The sequence below is a fragment of the Tachyglossus aculeatus genome, chromosome 16 (genome assembly GCF_015852505.1).
Source record: "Tachyglossus aculeatus isolate mTacAcu1 chromosome 16, mTacAcu1.pri, whole genome shotgun sequence".
NCBI lineage: Eukaryota > Metazoa > Chordata > Mammalia > Monotremata > Tachyglossidae > Tachyglossus > Tachyglossus aculeatus.
In genome coordinates, this window is record NC_052081.1 from 45,171,841 (window position 1) to 45,198,911 (window position 27,071).

At 52.6% G+C, this 27,071-nt stretch overlaps 1 protein-coding gene across 3 annotated transcripts in view; it reads left to right on the plus strand.

Annotated features, from left to right (window-relative positions):
• The window catches only part of MACF1 (microtubule actin crosslinking factor 1), a 337,049-nt gene that overhangs the window by 297,155 nt on the left and 12,823 nt on the right, over nt 1-27,071 (plus strand). For 2 of the 3 annotated variants that reach the window (XM_038758002.1, XM_038758003.1), the window contains 29 exons: nt 428-547; nt 1,961-2,068; nt 4,925-5,143; nt 5,937-6,140; nt 6,803-6,811; nt 8,416-8,647; nt 9,903-10,129; nt 10,228-10,350; nt 10,451-10,552; nt 11,484-11,585; nt 11,707-11,880; nt 12,008-12,163; nt 12,402-12,599; nt 13,247-13,375; nt 14,314-14,487; nt 16,028-16,183; nt 16,316-16,522; nt 16,740-16,859; nt 17,462-17,631; nt 18,113-18,272; nt 18,704-18,898; nt 19,733-19,861; nt 20,950-21,093; nt 21,814-22,002; nt 22,391-22,508; nt 23,595-23,758; nt 24,785-24,947; nt 25,344-25,498; nt 26,962-27,036. In XM_038758002.1, the coding sequence (XP_038613930.1) occupies nt 428-547; nt 1,961-2,068; nt 4,925-5,143; nt 5,937-6,140; nt 6,803-6,811; nt 8,416-8,647; nt 9,903-10,129; nt 10,228-10,350; nt 10,451-10,552; nt 11,484-11,585; nt 11,707-11,880; nt 12,008-12,163; nt 12,402-12,599; nt 13,247-13,375; nt 14,314-14,487; nt 16,028-16,183; nt 16,316-16,522; nt 16,740-16,859; nt 17,462-17,631; nt 18,113-18,272; nt 18,704-18,898; nt 19,733-19,861; nt 20,950-21,093; nt 21,814-22,002; nt 22,391-22,508; nt 23,595-23,758; nt 24,785-24,947; nt 25,344-25,498; nt 26,962-27,036 (4,422 nt within the window). Of the gene's footprint in view, nt 1-427; nt 548-1,960; nt 2,069-4,924; nt 5,144-5,936; nt 6,141-6,802; nt 6,812-8,415; nt 8,648-9,902; nt 10,130-10,227; nt 10,351-10,450; nt 10,553-11,483; nt 11,586-11,706; nt 11,881-12,007; nt 12,164-12,401; nt 12,600-13,246; nt 13,376-14,313; nt 14,488-16,027; nt 16,184-16,315; nt 16,523-16,739; nt 16,860-17,461; nt 17,632-18,112; nt 18,273-18,703; nt 18,899-19,732; nt 19,862-20,949; nt 21,094-21,813; nt 22,003-22,390; nt 22,509-23,594; nt 23,759-24,009; nt 24,025-24,784; nt 24,948-25,343; nt 25,499-26,961; nt 27,037-27,071 lie in introns of all 3 variants that reach the window. The other variant, XM_038758001.1, reaches the window with a different exon arrangement.

Genomic DNA, 27,071 nt, shown 5'->3' on the forward strand with positions numbered 1-27,071 from the left:
GCCCCCGTCTTACCTCCTTCCCTTCCCCACAGCACCTGTATATATGTATATATGTTTGTACAGATTTATTACTCTATTTATTTCACTTGTACATATATATTCTATTTATTTTATTTTGTTAATATGTTTGGTTTTGTTCTCTGTCTCCCCCTTCTAGACTGTGAGCCCACTGTTGGGTAGGGACTGTCTCTATATGTTGCCAACTTGGACTTCCCAAGCGCTTAGTACAGTGCTGTGCACACAGTAAGCGCTCAATAAATACGATTGATTGATTGATTGATTGATTGGCTTGTTGGTTGCAGGATCGCGCACCCTTGGGGGTCTCGCGGGCCCGGAGGGCAAGCCCGCAGGGTGTGGCAAATCTGGCCCCGGCTAACGCAGCCTTCTTTTCTTTCCCCCCACCCCAACCCTGTGGCGTCCCAACTAGTACGAGCAAGCTGCCGATGCCGAGTTAGCCTGGGTGGCAGAGACTAAGCGGAAACTGGCGGCTCTCGGCCCAATCCGCTTGGAACAGGACCAGACCACGGCCCAGCTGCAGGTCCAGAAGGTACGTGCGGGCCGCGAATGCCCTCGGGCTCCGGGCCCAGGCGCCCCAGCCCTCCCTGCCCCGCCCTGTCACAGCTCACAGCAGTAGGGGAGCCGACCTGTGGCCTGGGAGCTTATTGGTGGGCAGGCTGGTGTGGTGTGAATCCACTGGCCGGAGCGCTGGGGAGAATTGATGGCGGGCTTTAATAATAATAATAATAATAATGGCATTTATTAAGCGCTTACTATGTGCAAAGCACTGTTCTAAGCGCAGGGGAGGTTACAAGGTGATCAGGTTGTCCCATGCGGGGCTCACAGTCTTCATCCCCATTTTACAGATGAGGGAACTGGGGCCCAGAGAGGTAAAGTGACTTGCCCAAAGTCACACAGCTGACAGTGGGCAGAGCTGGGATTTGAACCCATGACCTTTGAATCCAAAGCCCGTGCTCTTTTCCACTGAGCCAAGCTGCTTCTTGGAATACCTCCTCTTCGCTGCAAGTGAAATATCAGGGCAGTTATGCAAAAATCAATGACTTCTCCTTTAAAAATAAATGTGACTTCAAGCAAAGTTAATATTTAGTCCCCTCTCCCCAAACTGCACACAACTGAGTTAATGCTAATAATCTCTTACTAAGTGCTTAATAAGTGCTTACTCTGGGCCAAACACCGTGCTAAGAGCTGGGGTGGGTGGATCATCCGATCGTATCTTCAACACCTGCCGAATGTGGGGGGTTCACAGACTACGAGGGAGGGAGAGCATTGCATCTTAGCCTCATCTTACAGATGAGGAAACCAAGGCCCAGACAGGTTAAGTGACTTGCCCAAGGTCACACAGCTGGTCAGCGGCAGAGCAAGACTAGAACCCCAATCTCTTGACTCCCAGCTCCGCCTCTTACCATGAGGCCGTGGCGTCTCATGGACAGAGGGCAACCTGGGCTTCTAGCCCAGGACTGGAGGATCTGATTTACTTAGAATAATAATAATTATGGTACTTGTTAAGCGCTTATTTTGTGCCAAGCACTGTTCTAAGCACTGGGGTAGATACAAATTAATCAGATTGGACATCATCCCAGTCCCACATGGAACACACAGTCTTAATCTCCACTTTATAGATGAGGTAACTGAGGCCCAGAGAAGTTAAATAACTTACCCTAGGTCACACAGGAGACATGTGGCAGAGCTTGGATTAGAACTCAGGTCCTTCTGACGCCCAGGCCCGGGCTCTAACCACTAAGCCACGCTGCTTCTCTGAAGTGTAGCGTACCCTCTTCGCCCACTCCTGAAGGCATTTGGGGTGGGGAGTTGTGGGGGATGTTCCTGCCTGGGAGGGTTCAGAAAGGAGAGGAGTGTGGTAGGTGGTAAGTGGAGGATTTGGGCAGCAGGAGATGCCTCTGTCATCCCGGCCAAACTCTGAACTGAACGCTTCTTTCTGTAGGCTTTCTCTATCGACATCATCCGCCACAAAGATTCCATGGACGAGCTTTTCAGCCAACGAGACGAAATCTTCGGGACGTGTGGGGAGGAACAGAAAGCGATGTTACAGGTGGGTCTCTGCTCTGGAGTCCACTGCCTTCCCGGGAGAGCCCGGAGCATGGGCTGGCAGGTCTCAGAGTAGGCATCCTCCGGGACGTGGTAATAATGGTAATAATAATAATAATGATGAGTACAGTATTTGTCAAGGACTTCCTACTTGCCAGGCACTCTACTAAGCAGTGGGATAGGTACAAGATGCTTAAGGTGGGTACAGTCCTTGACCCAGATGGGGTTCCCAGTCTAAGGGGGAAGAAGAAAGGTATTGAACCCCGGTTTTACAGAGGAGGAAACTGAGGCCCAGAGAAGTGAAGTGACTTGCCTCAGGTCACACAGCAGGTGAGTGACAGAGCCGGGATTAGAAGCCAGATCCTCTGATTCCCAGGCCCACTAGGCCACACTGCTTCTCTGCTCTGCTTCTGGGTGAGCTTTCTTGTACTTCTCCAGTGACATAACCAGATCAACTTGAGAAGCAGCGTGGTCCAGGGGAAAAAGGACAGGCTTGAGAGTCAGAGGACCCGAGTTCTAATCTCAGAGCCACCAGTTTTCTGCTGTGTGAAGTCACTTCACTTCTCTGGACCTCAGTTTCCTCCTCTGTAGAATGGGGTTTATGAAAGTGAGCCCCACATGGGACATGGACTGTGTCCAATCTGATTATTTTGTATCTACCCCAGTGCTTAGTATAGTGTCCCTGGCACATAGTAAGTGCATAACAAATACCATTAAAAAGAAACTTGTTTTGCCGTACAACATTAATCTCTGAGCAAGAAATTAAATTAATCAGAACAGGTTTAGTCAGGTCTTGTTTCTCTGTAAAAGAGGGGCAGAAGTCACATGGAGAACATCAAAGTTTCTTTTTTAAATCAGTTAATTGAACTTCCTTCCAAATAACTCTTTCACTAGAAGTGCTCCCAGTCAATCAATCAATCAGTGGTATTTATTGAGTGCTTACTGCATGCAGAGCCCTGTACTAAGTGCTTGGGAAAGTTCAGTACAACACGGTTAGTAGGCGTCACCCCTGTCCTCAAGGAGCTTTCAATATACAAGGGGAGACAGGCATCAAAGTAGATTAAAGATCAGGGAAATAGTAGAGAAGAATGTTTACGTAAGTATTGTGGGGCTGGGGTGAAAATCAAGATGCTTAAGGGGTGCACAGATAGCAAAATGACCTGACTGCTCTCAATCAATCAATCAGATTAATTGAGTGTTTACTGTGTACTTACTGTGTGCTGAACTAAGTGCTTGGGAGAGCATAATATAACAGTTGGTAGACACATTCACTCTCTCTCATTCTCTCTCTCCCCTGAGATTCCTGCTCAGGAAAAGTTCCAGGGGTCTTCCTAGCACATATTTTTTAGTCATTCAACAGGAAGTTTTGAGCATTTTGTGCTGAGCACTGTACTCAGTACCTGGGAGAGTACGATAGAGTTATCTTTTGGTGGGGAGAGTCTCATGTAGTCTGCATGAGATCATATAAGGGACTTGCATGATTGAGTGATGGGTGTGATATCATATAGCTACCCATCTCTGAGAGGGGATTTGAAATCCCCCTGGTTTGCATCTGCCAGCGGGAAGTGAAAGTCACCTTGGCCCTAGTCTTGCTCTCCTTCCTGCCGTCCAGCCCACAGAAGGATCTTTTTTGAAATAGTATTTTATTCATCAATGATATGTGAGTACTTACTATGTGCAGAATATTATAATTTATGTTATTATATGGAAGAGTTGGTATACATGATCCCTGCTCTCAGGGAGCTTGCAGCCTGGTTGGGGAGCGAGAGATGCTAAATTTACAACTAGGTGTATATGAGATAAATATATATGTGTTACAGGGGATTGTTGAGTACTTAAGTCCTGAAGTGTGCTTTGTGGGAAGATGAGAAATTATTCAAAGAAGACCTGTGAGGGAGAAATCACAGATTTCAGAAGGATTTGAGCATGGAGAGAACTGTAATTTGTCATAAATGAAGAGGGAGAGAGTTCCGGGCAGGGAGCAGGATGTGGGCAAGAAGACAGCAGCGGGAGGGGAGAACAAGGCACAGTGAGCAGGTTAGCGTAAGAGGAATGAAGAGTGTGAGCTGGGGTGTGGTGAGTGAAGAGAGTGGATGAACAAGAGGGAGGGAGCTGATTGAGTAGGCTGTGAGCCCCTCGAGGGACAAGGTCCATGTCTAACCCCCACCTGTGTACTTGGTCGTATTTATTGAGCTGTTACGGCATGCAGAGCACTGTACTAAGTGCTTGGGAGAATACAATGCAACAATATAACAGACACATTCCCTGCCCCGCAACGAGCGTACTCTGTGCCAGTCCTTAAATCAGAGCTCTGCACCCAGTAAATGCATAATAATAATAATAATAATAATAATGACATTTATTAAGCGCTTACTATGTGCAAAGCACTGTTCTAAGTGCTGGGGAGGTTACAAGGTGATCAGGTTGTCTCACTGGGGGCTCACAGTCTTAATCCCCATTTTACAGATGAGGTAACTGAGGCCCAGAGAAGTGAAGTGACTTTCCCAAAGTCACACAGCTGACAATTGGCGGAGCAGGGATTTGAATCCAAAGCCCAGGCTCTTTCCACTGAGCCGCTGTCCATCAATCAATCGGTGGAATGTATTGAGTGCTGACTGTGTGCAGAGCACTGTACTGAGTGCTTGGGAGAATGCAGTACCACAGAATTGGCAGACGCGATCCCTGCCTTTAACAAGCTTACAGTCTAGAGTATCCAAATGGAGAAGTGGATTCCAGGACCGAGGAGAGGCCGAGCTCGAGACTCCACGTTTCGGCCGTTTGAGTCTCGCCGTTGCCAGCTGCGGCTCCACGGCCCGGGGCGAGTATCTGATTGTCCGATCCCTCCCTCCCTCGGCTGCAGGAGAAAACGGAATCACTGGTGCAACAGTACGAGGCGGTCAGCCAGCTGAACTCGGAGCGCTATGCCCGGCTGGAGCGGGCTCAGGTCCTGGTCAACCAGTTCTGGGAGACCCATGAAGAGCTCGACCCCTGGATCCAGGAAACGCAGACTCTCATCGCCCAACTGCCTCCTCCGGCTATCGATCACGAGCAACTCAAGCAGCAGCAGGAGGACATGAGGGTAAGAAGAGCCACGAGACCCTGGTTGGGGGTTTTTTTGCTTTTTTTATGGAGTTTAAGTACTTATTATGTGCCGGGCACTGTACTAAGCGCGGGGTAGATACAGACTAAAAAGTGGTAAAATGCCTGGGATTCCTTTTGAAAAATCCAAAGGGACATGAGACCGAGGCCAGAGTTCTGAGGCGTTTTTAAAGAAACGTAATCAATGGGGCTCATGGTATTAATCCCCGTTTTACAGATGAGGGAACTGAGGCACAGAGAAGTTAAGTGACTTGCCCAAGGTCACACAGCAGACCAGTAGCGGATCTGGAATTAGAGCCCAGGTCCTTCTGACTCTTAGTCGTATTTATTGAGCGCTTACTGTGTTAAGAGCACTGCACTAAGCGCTTCGGAGAATACAATACAGAAATAAAAAGACACACTGCCAGGCCCGTGCTCTATCCACTAGCCCATACTGCTTCGTCCAGGAAAAGCCCCCTCCTCCGATTGCACTTAGCCTTTTCTCTTTCTTCTCATTCACCTCTTCCCTTCCCTCTCCTGTCCCTTCTATCCATCAGTAGTATTTACTGAGCCCCTACTGTTTGCAGACCACTGCACTAGGTGCTTCTCCTCTCATTGGGTGGAGTCTAGGGGTTGCTTTGCAGCGGTTCCCAGAAGCCCTAGGTTACCACCACCCCCGGTCAGTGCTCTGGCCCTGGGCGAACCGAAGGCCAGCCGTACGGTGGCTGTTACCGTCCTTTAAGCGACGGGTCGTTGTCATAGACCTCGTCCCCTAATTCCGTTCCTCTGTCCAGCAACTGAGGGAGTCGATCGCCGAGCACAAGCCTCACATCGATAAGCTTCTCAAGATCGGCCCCCAGCTGAAGGAGCTGAACCCCGAGGAAGGGGAAATGGTGCAAGAGCGGTACCGGGCGGCCGAAGCCCTCTATGCCCAAATCAAAGAGGAGGTGCGCCTGAGGGCCCTGGCCCTGGACGAGGCGGTTTCCCAGTCGACTCAGGTACGTCTCTCCCTCTTTGGGGCTTGGCCTTTCCGGCAGTCGGTGCTCCCGGGCGGACGCGTCCTGGTGGCAGGGACAGAGCGGTCGGCCCCAAGCTAATTGCTGTTGGTGGACAGAGAGCGGCCATCCCTGCTGATCCCCTGGAACAGGGCTGGGCGGGTGGCAGCTGCCCAGCATGGCAGAGAGAGGAGGGCAGGACCGGGGGATCCCAGAGCAGATCTGTAGGGGAGCCTCTGGGAGACCCCGGCATTCCCAAGTCCCAAGCTCGGAAAGCAGAGGTCACACAGAAGCTGGGCAGACAAAGGACCTGGAAGGACACAGCCAGAGTGGGCCGAGGGGAGGGTGGGGGGAACCCAAAGGCCTGGAAAGACCCCACAAACACCTCCCGCAGTTTCAAGTGGAGCATGCAACCCCATATGTTGGAACTAATATTTTTATTGTGAGTGGTATATACACATATCTCGTCCCGTCTGGGTATTTTATTCTCCCGTTTGGTCATTTCTCTTGGTTGGTTCTCGTACTAACTCAAGTTTTTCCCCCTCACCTCCCGTCCCATCTCTCACTCACATTGTGGAATGTGTCACTGTGTGTATTGCTGCCTGCTCCTGTCTTCCCCACATCGTCACATTTCATTGTTGTGTTGACTGCGCCCCCCATCGCAGATCGCAGAGGTAAGGCTGTCACCCATGAGCCAGTCATTTCCATCCTCCCTCCTCGGGGTGGGCGGTGGCTCCCCACCCCCGGCCCACCTTCTCCGGCAGCTCTCTTTTTCTGGGACAGTAATGTCCGAGGGGAGATGGGCTGTAATGAAAAGTTGTCGTTAGTAAAGAAGGATGGTGGTCTCGGAGACAGCTGGGGCCTGGCGCTCTAGAAACCTCATTTTCGAACGGACAGTGAGGTGGGGCAGGGCGCCAAGTGGGGCTCTCCCTACTCACAGGACCCTGGAGCCAGATGTACTTTTAATAATAATATTAATAATGATAGTATTTGTTAAGCGCTTACTATGTGTCAAGCACTGTTCTAAGCGCTGGGGTAGATATAGGCTAATCAGGTTGGACACAGTACCTGTCCCACAAGGGGCTCACAGTCTTCATCCCCGTTTTAAAGTTGAGATAACTGAAGCACGGAGAACTTGTGACTTACCCAAGTCACATAGCAGACAAGCGGCGGAGCCGGGATTAGAACTCAGGTCCTTTTGACTCTGTCCGTAGTCAGGTTGCAGTTTATTTCTTTAAAATCAGCCCTTTCTGTCTCTCCCAAATACATGAAAACCATGCTGGTTTGGGGGAGAGGGAGTGGGCCAGCAGGCGGGCACCTCCACGAGAAAGTAATAATAATAACAATGACGGTATTTGTTCATTCATTCATTGTCTTAGTTATTGAGTGCTTACTGTGTGCAGAGCACTGTACTAAGCGCTTGGGAAGTACAAGTTGGCAACATATAGAGACGGTCCCTACCGAACAGTGGGTTCACAGTTTAGAAGCAGTCCAGAAGTTGTTAAGTGCTTACTATGTGCCAAGCACTGTTCTAAGCGCTGAGCACTGTTCTGAGAAGCTCAGGCAGCCCCTCCAGCCTCCTCCCCATCTGTCGGGATGTTCCGAATCCCCAGTCCCCACCAATTCCCCTCTGCCCGTGCTCAGATCCCTCTGCCCGAGTTGAGACATGCGTCCTTCCACCCCTGGCTCTCCTTCGGCAGGGGAGGGTCCCTCCTCAGCCTGCACGGCCAGTGGCCGGCCCTAAGCTCATCCCCATCCCGCGGTCCCGTTTTGTCAGTGTAGGAAAAGGAGACCAAATTCCGAGCTCTTGGAGTCGCCAAAAGAGTGGTAAAATGCCTGGGATTCCTTTTGAAAAATCCAAAGGGACATGAGACCGAGGCCAGAGTTCTGAGGAGTTTTTAAAGAAACGTAATCAATCAGCCAATCGTATTTACTGAGCGCTTACTGTGTGCAGAGCATTGTATTAAGCTCTCGGGAGAGAACTATATAGGAGACACATTCCCCGCCCACAACGAGCTTATGGTCTAGAGCTCACATAAGCTGCAGTCTGGGTGTTGATGGGTGTGGGTGGACAGCCTGTGGTCCGAGGCCGGAGCCCGGCTGGACCGACTGATCAGGGCCCACCCTGCGCCGGCCATGCCTCTGCTCCATCCAGCTCCTCGCCCTGCCCATTGGGTTTTTCAAGTGCGCCGGCCGTCCCGGGGGGGCTGGGTCAGGCGGCCGGGGAGGTGGGGGCAGCGGTAGGGGGCTCAGGGGCTCACGGACCCTCCCCCTTCAGTTCCACGACAAGATCGAGCCCATGCTGGAGACCCTGGAGAGCCTCTCCTCCCGCCTGCGGGTGCCCCCGCTCATCCCAGCCGAAGTGGAGAAGATCCGGGAGTGCATCGGCGACAATAAGAACGCTACCGTGGAGTTGGAGAAGCTGCAGCCGTCCTTCGGGGCCCTGAAGCGCCGCGGCGAGGAGCTGATCGGGCGCTCCCAGGGCCCTGACAAGGATCTGGCTGCCAAAGGTGCTCTTCGAATCAATTAATAAACCAGTAGTTGGGTATTACCGTGTGCCGAGTACTGTACTGACTGCCTGGGAGGGTTTGATACAACTGAGTTGGTAGAAGCTAAGAAGGAGCCCTCAAGGAGCTTGTAGTCTAGTCAGCCAATCAATGGTTTCTGTTGAGCGCTTACCGTGTGCAGAGCACTGTACTAACCTCCTAGGAGGGTGTGATGCAATAGAATTGATAGACACTCTCCCTGCCCTCAAGGAGCTTGTGTGCAGAGCATTGTACTAAGCGCTTGGGAGAGTACAAATACAACAGAATTAGCAGACACATCCCCTGACCATAATGACTTTATTGTCTAGAGGGGCAGATGGACAGAAAAGTGACAGTCCATCACTTGTCTGCTGTGGGACCTTGGCCAAGTCACTTCACTTCTCTAGGCCTGAATTACCTCATCTGTAAAATGAGGATTAAGACTGTGAACTCCACAAAGGATAATAATAATAATGATGGGTTTTTTTAAGTGCTTACTGTGTGCCAAGCACTCTTCTAAGCGCTGGGGTAGATAAAAGGTAACCAGGTTGTCCCACATGGCGCTCACAGTCTTACCTCATCTGTAAAATGGGGATTAAGTGAGGAACAGAGTGACTTGCCCAAGGTCACACAGCAGACAAGTGGAGGGACCGGAATTAGAACCCTTGTCCTCTGACTCCCAAGCCCAGGATCTGTCCGCTAAGCCACACTGCTTCGGGATGTGGGCTGTGCCCAACCTGATTAGCTTGAATTTACCCCAGAGCTTATTACCATCACTGCAACATAGTAAGCACTTAACAAATACCATTAAAAAATGTAGATGCTGCCTCCTTTTTCTTAAGTGCTCACTATGTGTCAAGCCCTGTTCTAAATACTGGGGTAGATAAAAAGTTAATCAGGTTGAACACAGTCCGTGTCCCTCAGGGGACTCAGTCTAAATAGGAGAATGGGTATCGAATGATTATGTAACAGTTGAGGAAACTGAGGCACAGAGGATTTAAGTGACATGCCCAAGGTCACACAGCAAGCAAGTGGTTGAGCAGGGATTAGAACCCAGGTGCTCTGATGCCCAGGCTCTTTCCACTAGGCCACACTGCTGCTTGAGGCCCATTTTAGATAGCCATAGCTGCTGGCTTTTCTGGTGGGCTCGGCTAATTGACATAAATAGGGTCGAATGGTGATCGGTCCATGAGATGGCCACCTAACCCACGAGTTCTCGCCCTCCTCCTCCCCCTCTCAGAAATCCAGGATAAGTTGGACCAGATGGTCTTTTTCTGGGAGGACATCAAAGCTCGGGCTGAAGAGCGCGAAATGAAATTCCTGGACGTTCTGGAGCTGGCCGAGAAGTTTTGGTTCGACATGGCCGCCCTCCTGGCCACCATCCGAGACACCCAGGACATCGTCCATGACCTGGAGAGCCCCGGCATCGACCCGTCAATCATCAAACAGCAGGTGGAGGCTGCCGAGGTAAGGCCTGAGGGGGGACGGGGGGTGGTCATATCTGAGCATCACCTGGATCAGTTGGCTACCGAGCAAGATCTGACAAGCATGTTTGTCCCTCGTAGACCATCAAAGAGGAAACGGATGGCCTGCACGAGGAACTCGAGTTCATCCGCATCCTGGGAGCAGATCTCATTTTTGCCTGCGGCGAAACGGAGAAGCCGGAAGTGAAGAAAAGCATCGACGAGGTATCGGGGCTGCCTTGGGGTGCCGGGGAGTGGCGGAAACCCTGGGGAAAAAAGCCTGTGCCGTCATGGGCGAAAGGACTGAGGAAATGGCGTCTTGCAGATGAATAACGCGTGGGAGAATCTAAACAAGATGTGGAAGGAGCGGCTAGAGAGACTGGAGGAGGCTATGCAGGCTGCCGTGCAGTACCAAGATGCCCTGCAGGTAAGACGTGGTCCCCGCCAGTCCCCCGCAAAGTGGGCTGGCTTCACCTGGGACCTCTCAGTGGAGAAAGGGAATCTGCCCCCAAATTGGATTGCCTCTGTAGGAAAAGTCAATTTTTTTTCCAGGCCAGGGAAGATGCTGGATAAAGACATCTGGTCAGGCGGTCAGGTTTTTGCACCCATCTCAGACTAGGGCGGTTAAAGAAGTCCTCTTCAGGCAACCACCTGCCATTTTAGCTTCCTCTACCCCTCTGCAGAGGTTGACGATAGATGTCTCTAGTTCAGGAAACTTTCCAGCATGTTGGGCCAGTGGCCGAGTCAGAGGGTTGGAGGCAGGTGCGGGAGCAGTTTTGCAGATGAGAATGAGCCCCCTGCCATTCCCTCAGCCTCCAGTACCCCCAGGAAGTGAACAGCCGGGGCTTATGCCCTAGGACCCCGAATCTCATTCAGATTCTTGCTTCCCAAAATGTGGTCTGAGTTAATAATAATGATGGTATTTGTTAAGCGCTTACTATGTGCAAAGCACTGTTCTACGCGCTGGGGAGGTTACAAGGTGATCAGGTTGTCCCATGTGGGGCTCGCAGTCTTAATCCCCATTTTACAGATGAGGTAGCTGAGGCACAGAGAAATTAAGTGACTTGCCCAAAGTCACACAGCTGATGGTTGAGCTGGGATTTGAACCCATGACCTCTGACTCCAAAGCCCATGCTCTTTCCACCGAGTCACGCTGCTTCTGAGTTAAGCCTCCCTGGCACAAAACCTCCCATTCCATTCACATTGTGCTTGGATTTGCTGCCTCCATTGGGTTTACATGGACTGGCTAGAGATCCGGCCCCTCCTTCCGTCCCTCTGTCCCCTCACCCTCCCGCCTTTTCGCCCTGGTACGAGCGCTGGGCACGGCCTTCCAAACGGCCACGGGTTCTTTTTTTCAGTCCATGTTTGACTGGCTGGACAACACCGTGATCAAACTCTGCAACATGCCGCCAGTTGGCACGGACCTCAACACCGTCAAAGAGCAGCTGAATGAAATGAAGGTAGGCCCGGGCAGGGAAGAGACCCGGCTCGGAGGCGGGGGTGGGGGGGCTCTCTGCCGACGGAGGCTCAGCCGGGAGCCAGTACCTCGGTCTCACGGCCGCCCACTTTTGTTTCCGGCAGGAGTTTAAGACGGAAGTGTACCAGCAACAGATCGAGATGGAGAAGCTGAACCACCAGGGCGAGCTCATGTTGAAAAAAGCCACCGATGAGACGGACCGGGACATCATCCGCGAGCCCCTGACGGAGCTCAAACACCTGTGGGAGAACCTGGGGGAGAAGATCACACGAAGACAGGTAACGGGGGAGAAGGCAGATAGAACCAGCGGGAAAGGCCAGGTCCGGACGGTAGACCCCCATCCCCGACCCGTCTCCCTGGGTTTCCTCCTCCTAACCGGGGTGTCCTCTGCTTTCCCTTGGCCAGCACAAGCTAGAAGGGGCCCTGCTGGCCCTTGGCCAGTTCCAACACGCCTTGGAGGAGCTGATGGGCTGGCTGACGCACACTGAAGAGCTATTAGACGCCCAGAGACCCATCAACGGGGACCCCAAGGTCATAGAGGTGGAGCTAGCGAAGCACCATGTAAGTTGTCCCATTCATTCATTCATTCAGTCTTATTTATTGAGCGCTTACTGTGTGCAGAGCACTGTACTGTCCCGTTCCAGTGCCCACACAAGTCCCCCTGAGCAGCTTCGGCCCGGCAGCCGGGGCTCCCCCAGGAAGCGCGGGCCGGCCCGGGCCCCCGAGACGAGAGCAAGATGGGATGTGGCGGGCTAGCCGCCCTACCGAGTCTAATGGTCACCCACGTGGCTTTCGGCAGGTGCTAAAGAATGACGTCCTAGCCCACCAGGCCACGGTGGAAACGGTAAACAAGGCTGGCAACGAACTCCTGGAGTCCAGCGCCGGGGATGACGCCAGCAGCCTGAGGACCCGCTTGGAGACCATGAACCAGTGCTGGGAGTCCGTGCTGCAAAAAACGGAGGAGCGAGAGCAGCAGCTGCAGTCAACGCTCCAGCAGGTGGGGACCCGAGGGGCCGGGCCGGGATGAGATTCTTGGCCTCGAGGGACAGGTTGGCCCCGAAATACCACGTGGCAAAGGCAGCTCCCGAGCCCTCGAGGGGGAGCTGCTTTTTTTTAAAATGGTTTTTGTTATGCGCTTACTATGGGGTAGATACAAACTGAGTTGGACACAGTCCATGCCCCACGTGGGGCTCACAATCTTAATCCCCAGATGAGGTAACTGAGGCCCAGAGAAATAAAGTGACTTGCCCACGGTCACACCGCCGTCAAGTGGTGGGGCCGGGATTAGAACTCATGTCCTTCTGATTCCCAGGCCTGGGCTCTGTAGGCCACGCCGCTCTTCTTCCCAAGTTACAACTGTATTTGGTCTGCCCTGCAAAAAGTGGTGGAGGAGGTGGCCGTTTGATGGAAGAGCCCCTGGTTTATTCGGTGCTTTTCCCTCGGAGAGGATGGAAATGCCAGGAACCAGTGAACGGGGCTACAAGGGCTCCCCTGACCCAGAACTGGAGCCCACCCTCCCCGCTGGACTGTAACCCAGTAGTCAGAAATGGTGTCTTCTGGGCCGGCCGGCCTGTCTGTCTGGGGATGGGCAAGTGTCAGAATTTTGAGGATCTCCTGACTCACCGTTTCTCTCCCTTGTGACAGGCCCAAGGTTTTCACAGTGAAATCGAAGACTTCCTCTTGGAGTTGACACGGATGGAGAACCAGCTGTCGGCATCTAAGCCCACGGGAGGGCTGCCAGAGACGGCCCGGGAGCAGCTGGACGCTCACCTGGTAAAAGCTCCACAGTCGTCAACCCTGGCATCAGGATGCGTGACCTTAGTCGAGGCGGGTGGTGATGAGGTCTTGCAGAGAGACACTTGCCCAGGTGCCCGTAACAGTGTAGATCGGGCTGGCATTAAAAGAGGAAAGGCTGGTAGGGGTTTTCTACTTCCTTCAAGTTTGCAGTGGAAAACGGTCCTGCGCTGACCAGGGACACACTGACCCACTTCCTGCTTTCTTTCCATCTCTTGTCCCAGAAGACATTTGGCTCCACCCTCTGCGCGAGTATTTCATTCATTCAGTCATATTTATTGAGTGCTTACTGTTTGCAGAGCACTGTACTAAGCACTTGGGAAGTACAAATCGACAACATATAGAGATGGTCCCTACCCAACAACGGGCTCACAGTCTAGAAGGGAGTATTTGAAAGGAGCCTCTGTCCGCTCGCCCTCTGACCCCGGCCCCAGGGTCGCTAGGCCACCGTTGTTTTGCAGTCGACTCTCTGCGTATCCCATTAGACTCCAGGCTCTCTCAGGGCAGGCATAAGGGTCTAACCACTGCACTGTACACTCCTGACCCTAGTAATAATAAATAAAATAATCACAGAGGAGTGCTAGTCCCCTATAGACTGTACATTCGTTGTGGGCAGGGAACGTGTCTACCAACTCCACTGTATTGTCCTCTCCCAAGTGTTTCGTACAGCACTCTGCACACAGTCAGTGCTCAATAAACACCATTGATGATATTTGTTAAGTGCTTACTATGTGTGAAGCACTGTACTGTACTAAGTGCAGGGGTGGATACGAGATAATGGGGGTAGACACAGTCCCTGTTCCCCATCAGGCTCACAGTCCAAGTAGGAGGGACAGTGTCCTGCCCACAGTAAGCACTCAATAAATGCTGTTGTGGGATTGATTGCTCTTGCTGGCTTCTCCCGTCCCCCTCCCCAGGAGCTGCACTCCCAATTGAAAGCCAAAGAAGAGCTGTACGGTCAACTCCTGGACAAGGGTAGGCTGATGCTCTTGAGCCGCCATGACTCCGGGACCGGCTCCAAAACGGAACAGAGCATCGCCCTGCTGGAGCAGAAGTGGCAGGCGGTCAGCAGCAAGATGGAAGAGAGAAAGGTGCGCCAAAGTGGGCAGCCTTCCCCATCTCCTCCCCCTCCCCACTTGAGGGTCTTCCATTAAGGGATCAGACTCCCCCGCCTCCAGCCGGTGAAACCGATAGAACCAGCAGGGCCGAGGCCTGCCGTGGCTCACTCTTTTTCTGCACATCCTCTCTGCCATTTTGCTCAATTCATTTCATACGACTGCCCACTCAGAGTGTCGGGCCTTTCCCCACGTCGCCCTCGAGCACCAGCTGAGCTGCTGAGTGTGGTGGGGTTACTTCCTTCCTGCCCATCTTGAGCCCCGGCCTAGAGTCACCGGCCTTGACTGGGTGGACTCGCTCTCAGGAAGTGCTCAATTGTTCTGCTGACCAGTAATGTTGCTGACCAGCCTTCTGCTCCCAGGAGAAAGAGATGACCTCTTAACAAGGCCTGTGCCATTGAGTACCTCTGGGCCTACCCTGAGGGCTTTTAGATGCCAAGATGAAAATTATTTCCCCCAGCAGGAGTCAAACGTGGTTCTTCCTCTCCAGGGACAGGATGTGTCCAGCCACGGGCCAACACTGAGGATGGGTTTGCCTAGGGATGAAGGAAGGTGGAGGAGCCCAAGCTGGGGAAGAATCTGCCCACCGAAAATAATAATAATAATTTTTCACTGTGTTATTTGTTCACTACTTACTTGGTGCCCAACACTGTACTAAGCACTGGAGTACATGCAGTGTAATCAGGTCCCACGGGGCTCACGGTCAAAGTAGGAGGGAGAACAGGTACTGCATCCCTATTTTATAGATGAGGAAACCGAGGCACAGAGCAGTTAAGTGACTTGCCCAAGGTCACACAGAAGACAAGTGGAGGAGCTGGGGTTAGAAGCCATGTCCCCCACCCACCAGGCCTGTAGTCTTTCCCCTAGGCCACGCTGCTTCCCGGTGGTGTTCCCCAAGGGCATCAGCTTCCAGGGATTGCCGACACCCTCAGAGTTACCCTCTGTGCTAAGCAAATCACCAACTCCATCACTTCTGGCCACTTTGACTATGCTATCAGGGGCCCGGGGAACTCTCTCATTGTCTCACGAGTGTACCGAAAGCCGTGTACTCGTGATAGTGAACATGTATCCTTATGGGACCCCACCTAGTGAGCCCTGGGCAAAAATTAATTGCTTTTCAAGGAGGGAGGTTAGGCTGAGTTTTTTCCTGAAACCCCATTTTAAGATCCTGCAAGTGGCACCCCCAGAGGGCCTGTCTCCCTCTGCCCATTAACATTTCTGTCACCCAGGGTGGTTTTCCAGGAAACCGTTGGAGCCCAAATTCCATCTATTGTGACTCAAGATTGGCCTCCCCTCCCCAGGACTGGTCCTGGCCATTTGCTTCTAAAGTAACTTGGATTTTGAACCGGTCACTGGAGTAGAAATGCCCCATTCCACCATTTATGAAAAACCAGTCATATCCAGCAACTGCCATCCTGCGGTTCCCACTGCCCCGAGCTTTCAGTGCAGGCCTTTGTCTGGAAACTGCGGGTCTCAGACTCAGTCTTCTTTCTGTCTTCCTTTCATGCAAATCCAGTCCAAGCTGGAGGAGGTGCTCAGCCTGGCCACAGAATTCCAGAATTCCCTGCAGGAGTTTATCAACTGGCTGACCCTGGCCGAGCAGAGCCTAAACGTGGCTGCCTCTCCCAGCCTGATTCTCAACACTGTGCTTGGCCAGATCGACGAACACAAGGTAGCTCCGTGCCTTGGAAAGCCGTGGGGGTGGGAGGGCAGGCGGATTGGTGAGGGTGGGAAGGGAAGGAGAGGGGCAGGGCCCTTCTGGGTTTTTCTTCCAAGTGCCAGAGTGCCGTTGTTTTCGTTGCAGGTTTTTGCCAACGAAGTGAACGCTCACCGGGACCAGATCATCGAGCTGGACCAAACCGGCAACCAGCTCAAGTTCCTCAGCCAAAAACAGGACGTGGTCCTGATCAAAAACCTGTTGGTCAGCGTCCAGTCCCGCTGGGAGAAGGTGGTCCAGCGGTCAGTGGAGAGGGGCCGGGCCCTGGACGACGCGAGGAAGCGAGCCAAGCAGGTCAGGAGGGGTGGAGGCCGGGCTCTCTGCGGTCACTCCAGCGGTGACGTTTATTAGGTGCCTGTTCTGTGCAGAGCACTGTACCGAGTGCTTGGGGAGGACAATCCGGTGGAGCCGTAAGACCCGCTCCCTTGCCCTCGAGGGGTTTTCCGGTCTAGCAGACGCCGACCGGGTCGCCAGCGGGTCCTCAGGCTCCGTCCTCCTTGGGTTGTTTCAGTTCCACGAGGCCTGGAAGAAGCTGATCGACTGGCTGGAGGATGCCGAGAAGCTCCTGGACTCGGAGCTGGAGATTTCCAATGACCCAGACAAAATTAAGCTACAGTTGTCCAAGCACAAGGTAGGAGGAGTAAAATGCAGTTCAGCTCGGTTCTCAGAACCAAGAGCCCAGCGCTGTGGGCCGTTGAGCCTCGGCCGATTACCTTGCCTTAGCAGAGCGGTCCCAGGAAACTCTCCGTGGGAGGAGGGATTTCAGAAGAATTAGCAGCCGGTGTTCGGCAAATGGAGCGTGCCACTGCAAACGACATCTGCCATAAAAAGCACGGTGAACGTTACCACTTGCTACCTTGGGAACGGTTGCGCCGCTGGCGCTTTAGTCCATCTCCAAGTCGGAAACCAGATGAAGGGTCGGCAGTATCTCAGTCCCGGTCAGGAAAATCTCCCAGTCCCAAATAATGGTGGTGCCAAGTCCTTACTGTGTGCCAGGCACTGTAATAAGTGCTGGGATTGATATAAGCAAATAGGTTTGGACAAATTTTCTGTCCCACATGGGGCTCACAGTCTGAGGCCCAGAGAAGTGAAGCGACTTGCCCAAGGTCACAGAGCAGATAAGTGGCAGAACTGGGATTAGAATCCAGGTCCTTCTGACCCCCTGGGCCCATGCTCTATCCACTAGGCCAGGCTGCTTTTCCAAATCTTTCCTTTTGTGTTTGCCCACACCAGGAGTTTCAGAAGACCCTCGGGGGCAAGCAGCCCGTGTATGACACCACGATCCGGACGGGTCGGGCCCTAAAAGAGAAGGCTTTGCTGCCGGATGACACCCAGAAACTTGACAATCTGCTGGGGGAAGTCAGGGACAAGTGGGACACCGTGTGCGGCAAGTCTGTGGAGCGGTGAGCAGAGTGTGGAGCTCTCCAAAGGAAAACCACCTCTAGGGTCCCTCTTCCCCGAGCTGCCCTAGAGAGAAGACGGTGGGAAGGGAACATGGTTATGGGGAGGCGGAGAGGGCGTAGGCAGGGATGTGTAGGCTAAGTCTTTCCCTCTCTCTCAACTCCCCAGTTATCCCCAGCCACAAATAAGTCCACAGAGAGGCAGCAAGGGACAAGTCTGACTTGGTTGCTTCATCTCTGTGCTTTGAGGCGGCCTCGGCCTCCTAGGGTGGGAAGAGACCTCATTAGGCCCCCGGCCACTCTCCCCGGAGAGGGAGCTGAAGGGAGACCTTCCCTGGAGCCAGCTACCTCTTCGTCAACCTCTCCGGTCCCAGTCTTCCTGTCAGGGAGCCCTTGCCCGCGCTTAACCCCGAGAGCGAGGGGCGGCGGGTCATTATAGGCCAGCCCTAGTAGGAAACCGGCATTGGGTCCGTTCCGTCCGCAGGCAGCACAAGCTGGAGGAAGCCCTGCTGTTCTCCGGCCAGTTCATGGACGCCCTCCAGGCCCTGGTGGACTGGCTCTACAAGGTGGAGCCTCAGCTGGCTGAAGACCAACCAGTGCACGGTGACCTGGACCTGGTCATGAACTTGATGGATGCTCACAAGGTGGGCCTTGGTCAACCGCTGCTGGGAGGAGGCGGGCGGACCCCCCCTTTAGGGATGGAACTGAGTTCCATTCACACCCTCCGCTAACCGTCTAGACTGTGAGCCCGCTGTTGGGTAGGAACCGTCTCTATATGTTGCCAACTTGTACTTCCCAAGCGCTTAGTACAGTGCTCTGCACACAGTAAGCACTCAATACGAATGAATGAATGAATGAACCGTCGGATGTGACGAAAGAGGGAGGAGAGGAGTGGGTCTTGGCGGTGGAAGTGGGGCTGGAAGAGGCGGGAAAAGGTGGGAAATGGGCCGGTTTTTCAGGTCTGGGGGACCCCCGGTGTGCCCACAGCTGCCCTCACCTCTCTCCCAACTGGGAGAAGAGTCAGCCCCAAGCTTCGAGCCTCTACCGCAGAGGGAACCCGGTTTTCCCCTCGCAGGTTTTTCAGAAGGAACTCGGGAAGCGAACCGGGACTGTGCAGGTGCTGAAGCGTTCGGGCCGGGAGCTGATCGAGAACAGTCGGGACGACACCACCTGGGTCAAGGGGCAGCTGCAGGAGCTGAGCACCCGCTGGGACACTGTGTGCAAGCTGTCCGTCTCCAAGCAGACCAGGCTGGAGCAGGCCCTGAAACAGGTCAGAGCCCTGCCCGCTTCCAGGCGGGGTTCCGGAGGGCTTGTCTGCTTTGCGGTTCTTGCTCGGCCGCCCGGTTGGCATGAGGGTCGACTGGTGTTGGGAGGGTCGCCTTGAAGGCAGAGAGGAGCAATAATAATAATAATTGTATGTGATAAATGCTAATTGTGTGCATTGTACTAAGCTTGGGTGGATACCAGCAATTGTGGTATTGGTTAAGCGCTTACTATATGCCAGGCACTGTTCTAAGTGCTGGGTAATCAGGATGTCCCACGTGGGGCTCACAGTCTTAATCCCCGTTTTGCAGACGAGGTCACTGAGGCACAGAGAAGTGAAATGACTTGACCAGGGTCGTGCAGCAGATAAGTGGCTGAGCCGGGGTTAGAACCCAAGTTCTTCTGACTCCCGGGCCTGGGTTCCATCCACTATACCATGCTGCTTCTCTTTGGGGACATGCGTAGCCCCCGGACGATGATCTAAGAAATGAGGCCCGAGGCTGGGACACGGAGCCAGGAATTTGGGCGATATCAGATAGCGTTGACTGGGTTCACAGACCTGGCTTCGCACTCCATCCAGTCACAGATTGGTTTGAGGACCCTGGAGGGACATGAGGTTTTCGGATGTTTCTCCTGGTCTCCGAGTCCCTGTTCAGAGCTGGTCCGTAAGGAAGGGAGAGGGGGAGGCGGTTTGTCAGGGAGGGGAGGTACCAGCATATCTACAGTAGCTGGGCCCTGCCACAAGCCCTTTCTTGACTCAGTTGCTCAGCGCTGAGGGACGGGGTGCCCTGAGGCGACTATAGAACAGATCTCATGCCTTGGCTCCATGTCCCGCTTCCAGGCAGAGGAATTTCGGAACGCCGTCCACATGCTGCTGGAGTGGCTCTCAGAAGCGGAACAGACCCTCCGCTTTAGGGGCGCGCTGCCCGATGACACAGAAGCATTGCAGTCCCTCATCGACATCCACAAGGTGAAAGCAACCCAGGCCCGGCGCGGGGGGAATGGGCTGGGTGGACGGGGCTCCGAGTTTGTCCGGTCCACCGTCCTGGCACGAAGCCTGAGGTGCAGCAGCACCGGTCAGGGGGAGATGCAGATTAGCTCCGGCAAACTGAATGAGAGAAAGGCGGTGTCCGCCTTAGTGCTCCACTGTCCCTCAGTCATCCTGGTCCTAAATACAGACGCTACATGAGTACAGCTTCCTGTTTTACCTTCCATGGGGCAGGGTCTTGAGGGGCTTCCACGGGGAGTCCCTGTCTCCATGCGGACTCACCTACTGTACCTGGCATGGCTCCGCTGGGTAGTTTGATCCTGGTTCTGCCAACACTGGCTTCCCAGGTTGGGGAACGACCCACATTAAGGGCATCCTGGGTCCCACAGGCCACCTTAGGAGGCCTGGCGTCCCCTTGGGTAAGTCAGGCAAGTCAGATCGACCCTGACTCCACTCACAGTTCCAGACTAGGTGCTGGAGGCCAACTCCCTCTTTCCTTTTGGCTCGGTGATTCCGCAAACAGAACATTTTCCAGGAGTGTGGCCTTAGTGCCTGCTGGGGCTTTGACAGAATGTCGTCACTGGTCTCAGGTGGGCCTGCAGAGCCCCTATTTTATTTCCCTGCCATTATATGCTAACTGGAGCTGAGAATTTAATCATGGCTGTTCTGAGTTTTGGACCACTGGTACTTTACTGGTGCCTCTGGACTTCCCCACACTGTTTGTAGCAAAGGGTGCAATTTCTGAAGTGTAGAACTCGGTCAGGATAGGTAGGAAAGAGGGCCAGAGGCTTCTGGGAGGCAGGCAGGGCTGTCACTTAGCTTGGGCTTCCTGACCCAGGAATCTACTTGCAAGAAGCCTAGTGACTCTCTCGCTACCTCCTCCCTAGCCGGGGTCTTTCTCCAGGCCTGAGGGACGGACATTATCAGGGGAAAGCTGTGACCCTATTTCAGGTTCTGAGTTGTCACATTCAGTCAAAGGATCTAGGAACTCTTCCTTTTCCTGGTTTGAGCGCAATTGTTCTCTCCCATGCCTGAAGCTGAGGGTCGGGCTTTCTCTGTCCTGGGTGTAGGAGTTCATGAAGAAAGTGGAGGAGAAGCGAGTGGACGTGAATGCAGCCGTGGGGATGGGGGAGGTGATTCTGGCCGTGTGCCATCCGGACTGCATCACGAACATCAAGCACTGGCTCACCGTCATCCGGGCGCGCTTCGAGGAGGTGAGTCCGACCACCTGGGGTAAATCCGCCTGCACAACAGCATCCGGTTCCTTGCCTCAGCTTCCAAAGCGACTGTCGCTGTCCTTTTAGTTTTTATTTTTCTGTGGTACTTGTTAAGCATGTACTATGTGCCGGGCACTGTAATAATAATAATGATGGTATTTATTAAGCGCTTACTATGTGCAAAGCACTGTTCTAAGTGCTGGGGAGGTTACAAGGTGATCAGGTTGTCCCATGGGGGGCTCACAGTGTTAATCCCCATTTTACAGGTGAGGTAACTGAGGCCCAGAGAAGTGAAGTGACTTGCCCAAAGTCACACAGCTGACAATTGGTGGAGCCGGGATTTGAACCCATGACCTCTGACTCCAAAGCCCGTGCTCTTTCCACTGAGCCACGCTGCTTCTCGACTAAACTTCTCTGTACTAGCTTCTCTGTACTAAATGGAGGGGTAGATACAACGTTGTCAGGTTGGACCCAGTCTCTGTCCCGCATGGGGCTCAGTCTTAATCCCCATTTTACAGTTGAGCTGAGACACTGAGGAAGGGAAGTGACTTACCCAAGGTCACACAGCAGGTACTTGGAGGAGCGAGAATTAAAACCAAGGTCCTTCTGACTCCCAAGCCCGGGCTCAATCCACTAGGCCACGCTCCTTCCTCTCCTCCCCAAGGAGCTTCCCTGCCATCTGGGCTCACAATCCGCTTCTCCTTCTCACCCTGCCAGGTCCTGACCTGGGCCAAACAGCACCAGCAGCGGCTGGAAGCCGCCCTCTCCGAACTGGTGGCGAATGCCGAGTTGCTGGAAGAACTTTTAGCCTGGATTCAGTGGGCTGAGACCACACTCATCCAACGGGATCAGGAACCAACCCCCCAAAACATCGACCAGGTCAAGGCCCTCATCTCTGAGCATCAGGTACCCCTGGAATTCAACTCCTCTGTTATTCTCCCCCCGCCTCCTCCCCCCCGGAATCGTTCAGTAATAATATATATTATATATAGGAAGATTTCTTTAGTGCCTTACCCCCCCTTGTAAGTGCTTGATTAAGGCTGCCTTTGACAAATTGAAGTAAACAAGGAGGTGAGCTATTCCTCCGCTTCGAGGAGGTGAGTCCGACCACCTGGGGGAAACCTGCCTACGCAACGGCATCCGGTTCCTTGCCTCAGCTTCCAAAGCGACTGTTGCTGTCCTTTTAGTTTTTATTTTTTGTGGTACTTGTTAAGCTCTTACCGTGTGCAGAGCACTGGACTAAATGCCTTGGAGAGTACAGAAGAACAGTAAACATTTCTGTTTGTGTCCAAAGGCCTTTATGGAGGAGATGACTCGCAAGCAGCCGGATGTGGACCGAGTCACCAAGACGTACAAAAGGAAAGCCACAGAACCCACTCACGCACCTTTCATCGAGAAATCCCGCAGCAACCGTATGTTTCCAGCTTCCTCCAGCTAAACGCCCAGGAAGCTTCGTCCGCTAAAGAAAGCGAGAAGCGGGGATCGCTTTTCTCTAGGGTGTCTAGGAAATCCTTTTCCCTGTTTCATTAGTTCAGGAATGAGTGAGCAGAAAAGGTTTCCGGTGTGCGTAATCACTTTGGAGATGTGAGGACAGAGAGCCATTGTGAATAACTAAATTGTCTAGGCTAAATTGAAATCTGGGGTTAGGTCAGAAGACCCTTGGTGTATGGTGGCTGAGTGCTGAGTAAATCAGTAGTGATGGTATTTATTAAGCACATACTGTGTGCAGACCTCTGGGCTATGTGCTGGGAAAGAACATGCAGGTATTGTTTCTTTGTATACACGCTGAGAAGCAGCAAGGTCTAGTGGGTACAACACAGCTTGGGAGTCAGAGTACCTGGATTCTAGTTCCAGCTCCACCACTTGTCTCCTGTTTGACCTTGGGCAAGTCATTTAACTTCTTCATGCCTCAATAACCTCATCTGTGAAATGGGGATTAAATTCTGTTCCCTCCTACCTAGACTGTGAGCCCCATGTAGGATAGGGACTGTGTCCAATCCAATTAACTGTCTAACCTATGCCTAGAACAGAGCTTGGCACACAGTAAGACCTTAACCAAAATAATAATAATAATAGGTGGGAATTAGAATCATTGTTCTCTGGCCCTCTGGGGGTTTGCAATCTAAAAATAAAAAGGGGGAAAGGGGACTGGCTACAGATACATAGAGAGAGATGAAACTCAACACAAAGACAACATGAAGACAAACAAACAAAGCTCAGGAGGAGCAGATTTTGAGGCTCTTTCCACTAGACCATGCTGCCTCCTAGCAGTTCCAAATGTATCTTGCCCACCCTGGCCAGGAATCTGTTCATCACAACCTCGACTTTCCAGACCGAGGATCCCACTCTCCCTTTTTGCATGTCCGCTTTCCCAGCTAGGAGCAGAACATTCCTGGAAACCTCCATTGAGCCCGAAGAAAAACACCTCTATCCCGTGGCTCTCGGAAACCCTCTCTGTACCAGTCCCCAACGTGGCCGTTTTTCTTCTCTCTGTTTAGGGAAATCCTTGAGCCAGCCCACACCGCCGCCCATGCCAATTCTCTCACAATCTGAAGCCAAAAATCCCAGGATCAACCAACTGTCCGCTCGCTGGCAGCAGGTGTGGCTGCTTGCCTTGGAGCGGCAGCGGAAGCTGAACGATGCCCTGGACAGGCTGGAGGAGGTAAGGCCCAAGAGGGAGCAGCTCCTTGGGCTTCAACTGCAGTTGTGTTCCGGGAAAACTGCACCATCAGTGGGGTTCAGACGGAGACCCGGAGCTAATGACGAGATTCTGTCTTCAGACAATCCTGGTAGTTTTTCAGGTCTCTAAATGGTGGGGTCTAAACCTATGATGTTGCAATAACAAGTAGCTGCCATGTTTATTTTTCTCAGTAAACCTCTAATTCCATCTTTCTTTATTTATGCGTAACAAAGCAGCTATGCCCAGAAGTGAGTGTGGGTTTTTTTTGTGTGCACGCGCGTGCGTATGTGTGTGTGCGCTTTTTTGTAGGCCAGTTGAGTTTTTTACTGTATTCCGTTTCCCTTTGTCTCTCCTTACCTTGGGGATGTAAAAACCACCATTTCAAAAACCGCCATCCTAGACTCAAAATAGTCAAAAGACGGCAAAGGGAAATACTGCTTTCTGAACACCCCTTTCTGCGAAAGGCAGGTTCAAACTTTTTGAATTAGGCCAGCCTGGCCGCCGGCCTGTTCCGTAAAGTCTGTTGCAGGGAGTTGGGCAGCGTTGAATTCTTTGTTCTTCAGGAGCGGGGAGTCACCTACAGAGGCGATTGGGAAAGCAGGAGGGTTTCACATCAAGGGTCTTTCCTGCTGGGTCAGCTGCTCTGGGGGCCCTAGTTGGAAGGATTCTTGGTTCAGGCTTCTTCGGAGCAGAAGCCTTCCGTTCTCAAGAGATAAAACGGGGACATCCCCCACACACACACACCCTACCCCCCGTGCCCTTTCTGTGTCAGTGTGCTGCATAATTCCCTGGCTCTTTGTTCGGTTTACTGTGCCCATCCTGCCCCAGCTCGCGAACAAAGGCGTGGCCAAGCCAGGCTTTGGAAAGACAGCGGGATAGCCAAAAAGAAGCACTGGGGCTCCAGAGGGCTTGCATGGCTTTCCTTACCATTGAACAGCTCTCATCCTGCTTGGGGCGTTTCTGTAGTGGTTCTGGTGAGCCTCATGGACGCACGTGGTTTTTGTTCAGTTGAAGGAGTTTGCCAACTTTGACTTTGACGTCTGGAGAAAGAAATACATGCGCTGGATGAACCACAAGAAGTCCCGGGTGATGGATTTCTTCCGACGCATCGACAAGGACCAGGATGGGAAAATCACACGGCAGGAATTTATCGACGGGATCCTGGCCTCCAGTGAGTTCCTTCCACTGTCCCCGGGGGGGGAGAGGGGAGGGCATTCTCTCCTTTCTACCCTATAGAGCGGGCATAGTCTGTCCTAAGACCATTCTTCCTGGTGTTGGGGAAGAGGGAATGTTAGGGGCTGGGAAGACAGAGCAAAACCCTGAAGTCCAAAGCAGTCAGCCCTTTGGTCTCTTTGCACTTTCTTCTGCGTAAAACACTTTGAACTTTGAAGTGAGCTAGATGGCTTCCAGAAAGGGTGGGATTCAAAATAAAAGATCTTTCAGCTTACTGCCTTCTAGCTTTCCTATGTGAGACTTGGGGAGACAGTAGAAGAATGAAAACCTACTAGACTTAGCATTCCCAAAAAGTCTCTATTCAGGGCTTGACTGAGTTCATTTTTATATGCAGAGTTTCCTACGACCAAGTTAGAGATGACCGCAGTGGCTGACATTTTTGATCGTGATGGGGATGGCTACATTGACTACTACGAATTTGTGGCCGCTCTCCATCCCAACAAAGATGCTTACCGACCGACCACAGATGCAGACAAAATTGAAGATGAGGTACAGAAAACCACGAACCCTCTTATTTCTACGGGATTCTCATTCGAGGGATAAGTTTTGGGGGGTGTCAACCAGTATCAATCAATTAATCTTATTTAATGATCGCTTACTGTGTGCAGAGCAGTGTACTGTTTGGGAGAGTACAATATGAGAAAGTTGGGAGACACGTTCCCTGCCCACAGTGAGTTTACAGTCTAGAGGTATCCAGGAAGGGTTGCAGTACTCGGGGCATCACATAGTCCATTTCATCCTTTTTTTTTTGAAACTAGAGATCAAAAAGGACTGCTTAGAAGGATCAGGGGGTTGGTCATTGCATTCTGAAGTAAGGACCAAAAGAGAAATACAGCTTTACTGTGCCCTAAGGGGAATGAGCACAGGCTGTTGTGGAGAAAGTGAAGTCCAATTTAGCTAACTGGCTTGAGCATTCAGCTCTGACCAGCCTCCCTCTGAATCCGGGGAAAGTACCTGGTTGCGTGTCACAAAACGGGGGTCTGTTTTACGGTGGTCAGCCAAAGCTGGGCACGGACCAAAAAGCCCCAACTCAAGCCCCAACTCCACCCCCGGACCCCCACCCAACTTGGCCCGACCAGAGCCCTGAGACTCTGCAGCCAGGTGATCCAGGCCCAGTCCAACCGGCAGCTCTTCAGTTGACCTGGGTCAAACTAAGTCTGGGCAGGACACCTGGCTACACAAGCCCACTTGAATAGCTCAGAAGCCCTGGGAAAGTTAAGGACCAAGAACCGTCAGCCAGGATGCCTGGTTCTCAGTACCCGCAACCTCACATTAAACTAAGGAGGGCCTCAGATCCTAGGCTGGTCCCGCTGCTTGATGTCAGGAGCATTTATTGAGCACCCACAGGGTGCGGAGCCCTGTACTAAGCACTTGGGAGAAGGCAAGAGTTAGAAGGCAAGATCCCTGCCCTTCTGGAGCTTACATTCTAATGGGGGAGACAGACAGATGGCTTACAAAAGGGGTGAGTAATCAGGTATGGAAGGTAGAACATACGGTGCCATGAAGTTTGCAGTAACTGAAGTGCTTAGGTGGCGGGGAACAGAGTTCTTAGCTGGTGAAGCCCCACAAGGGCTCCCCACCCCAAGGGCAGTTCCCAGAGAACCCACGAGTGGGTGGAGGAAAGGAGCAGAAGTGAAATTCTAATTAGCCCATTTTCTTACTCGTTAAGCAGTTCTGGGACACGGTTTTGGCAAGGATGGAGAATGAACCTATTAACCGACATGTAGCCTGGGGATTTGGGAGGGATTTTCAGCGACTCGTTCTGGATGCCTCCCCTTTGACATCAGAGAGCGGAGAGTCGGGCCGGGGGAACCTGAGGTGAAAATCAGTGGAGCAGCCAAGGGGGAAATTGTTCGAGATGGAACGTGGCTAACAACCGCTCGTTTAGGGTTCATCTGGAAAATACATTTGGCCAATCCTGACGCTCATGGTTGTTTTTTTCTCTCCATAAGGTCACAAGACAAGTGGCTCAGTGCAAATGTGCGAAGAGGTTCCAGGTGGAGCAAATTGGTGAAAATAAATATCGGGTGAGGAAGAAAAGTTTAGGGTGAACACTGCAATC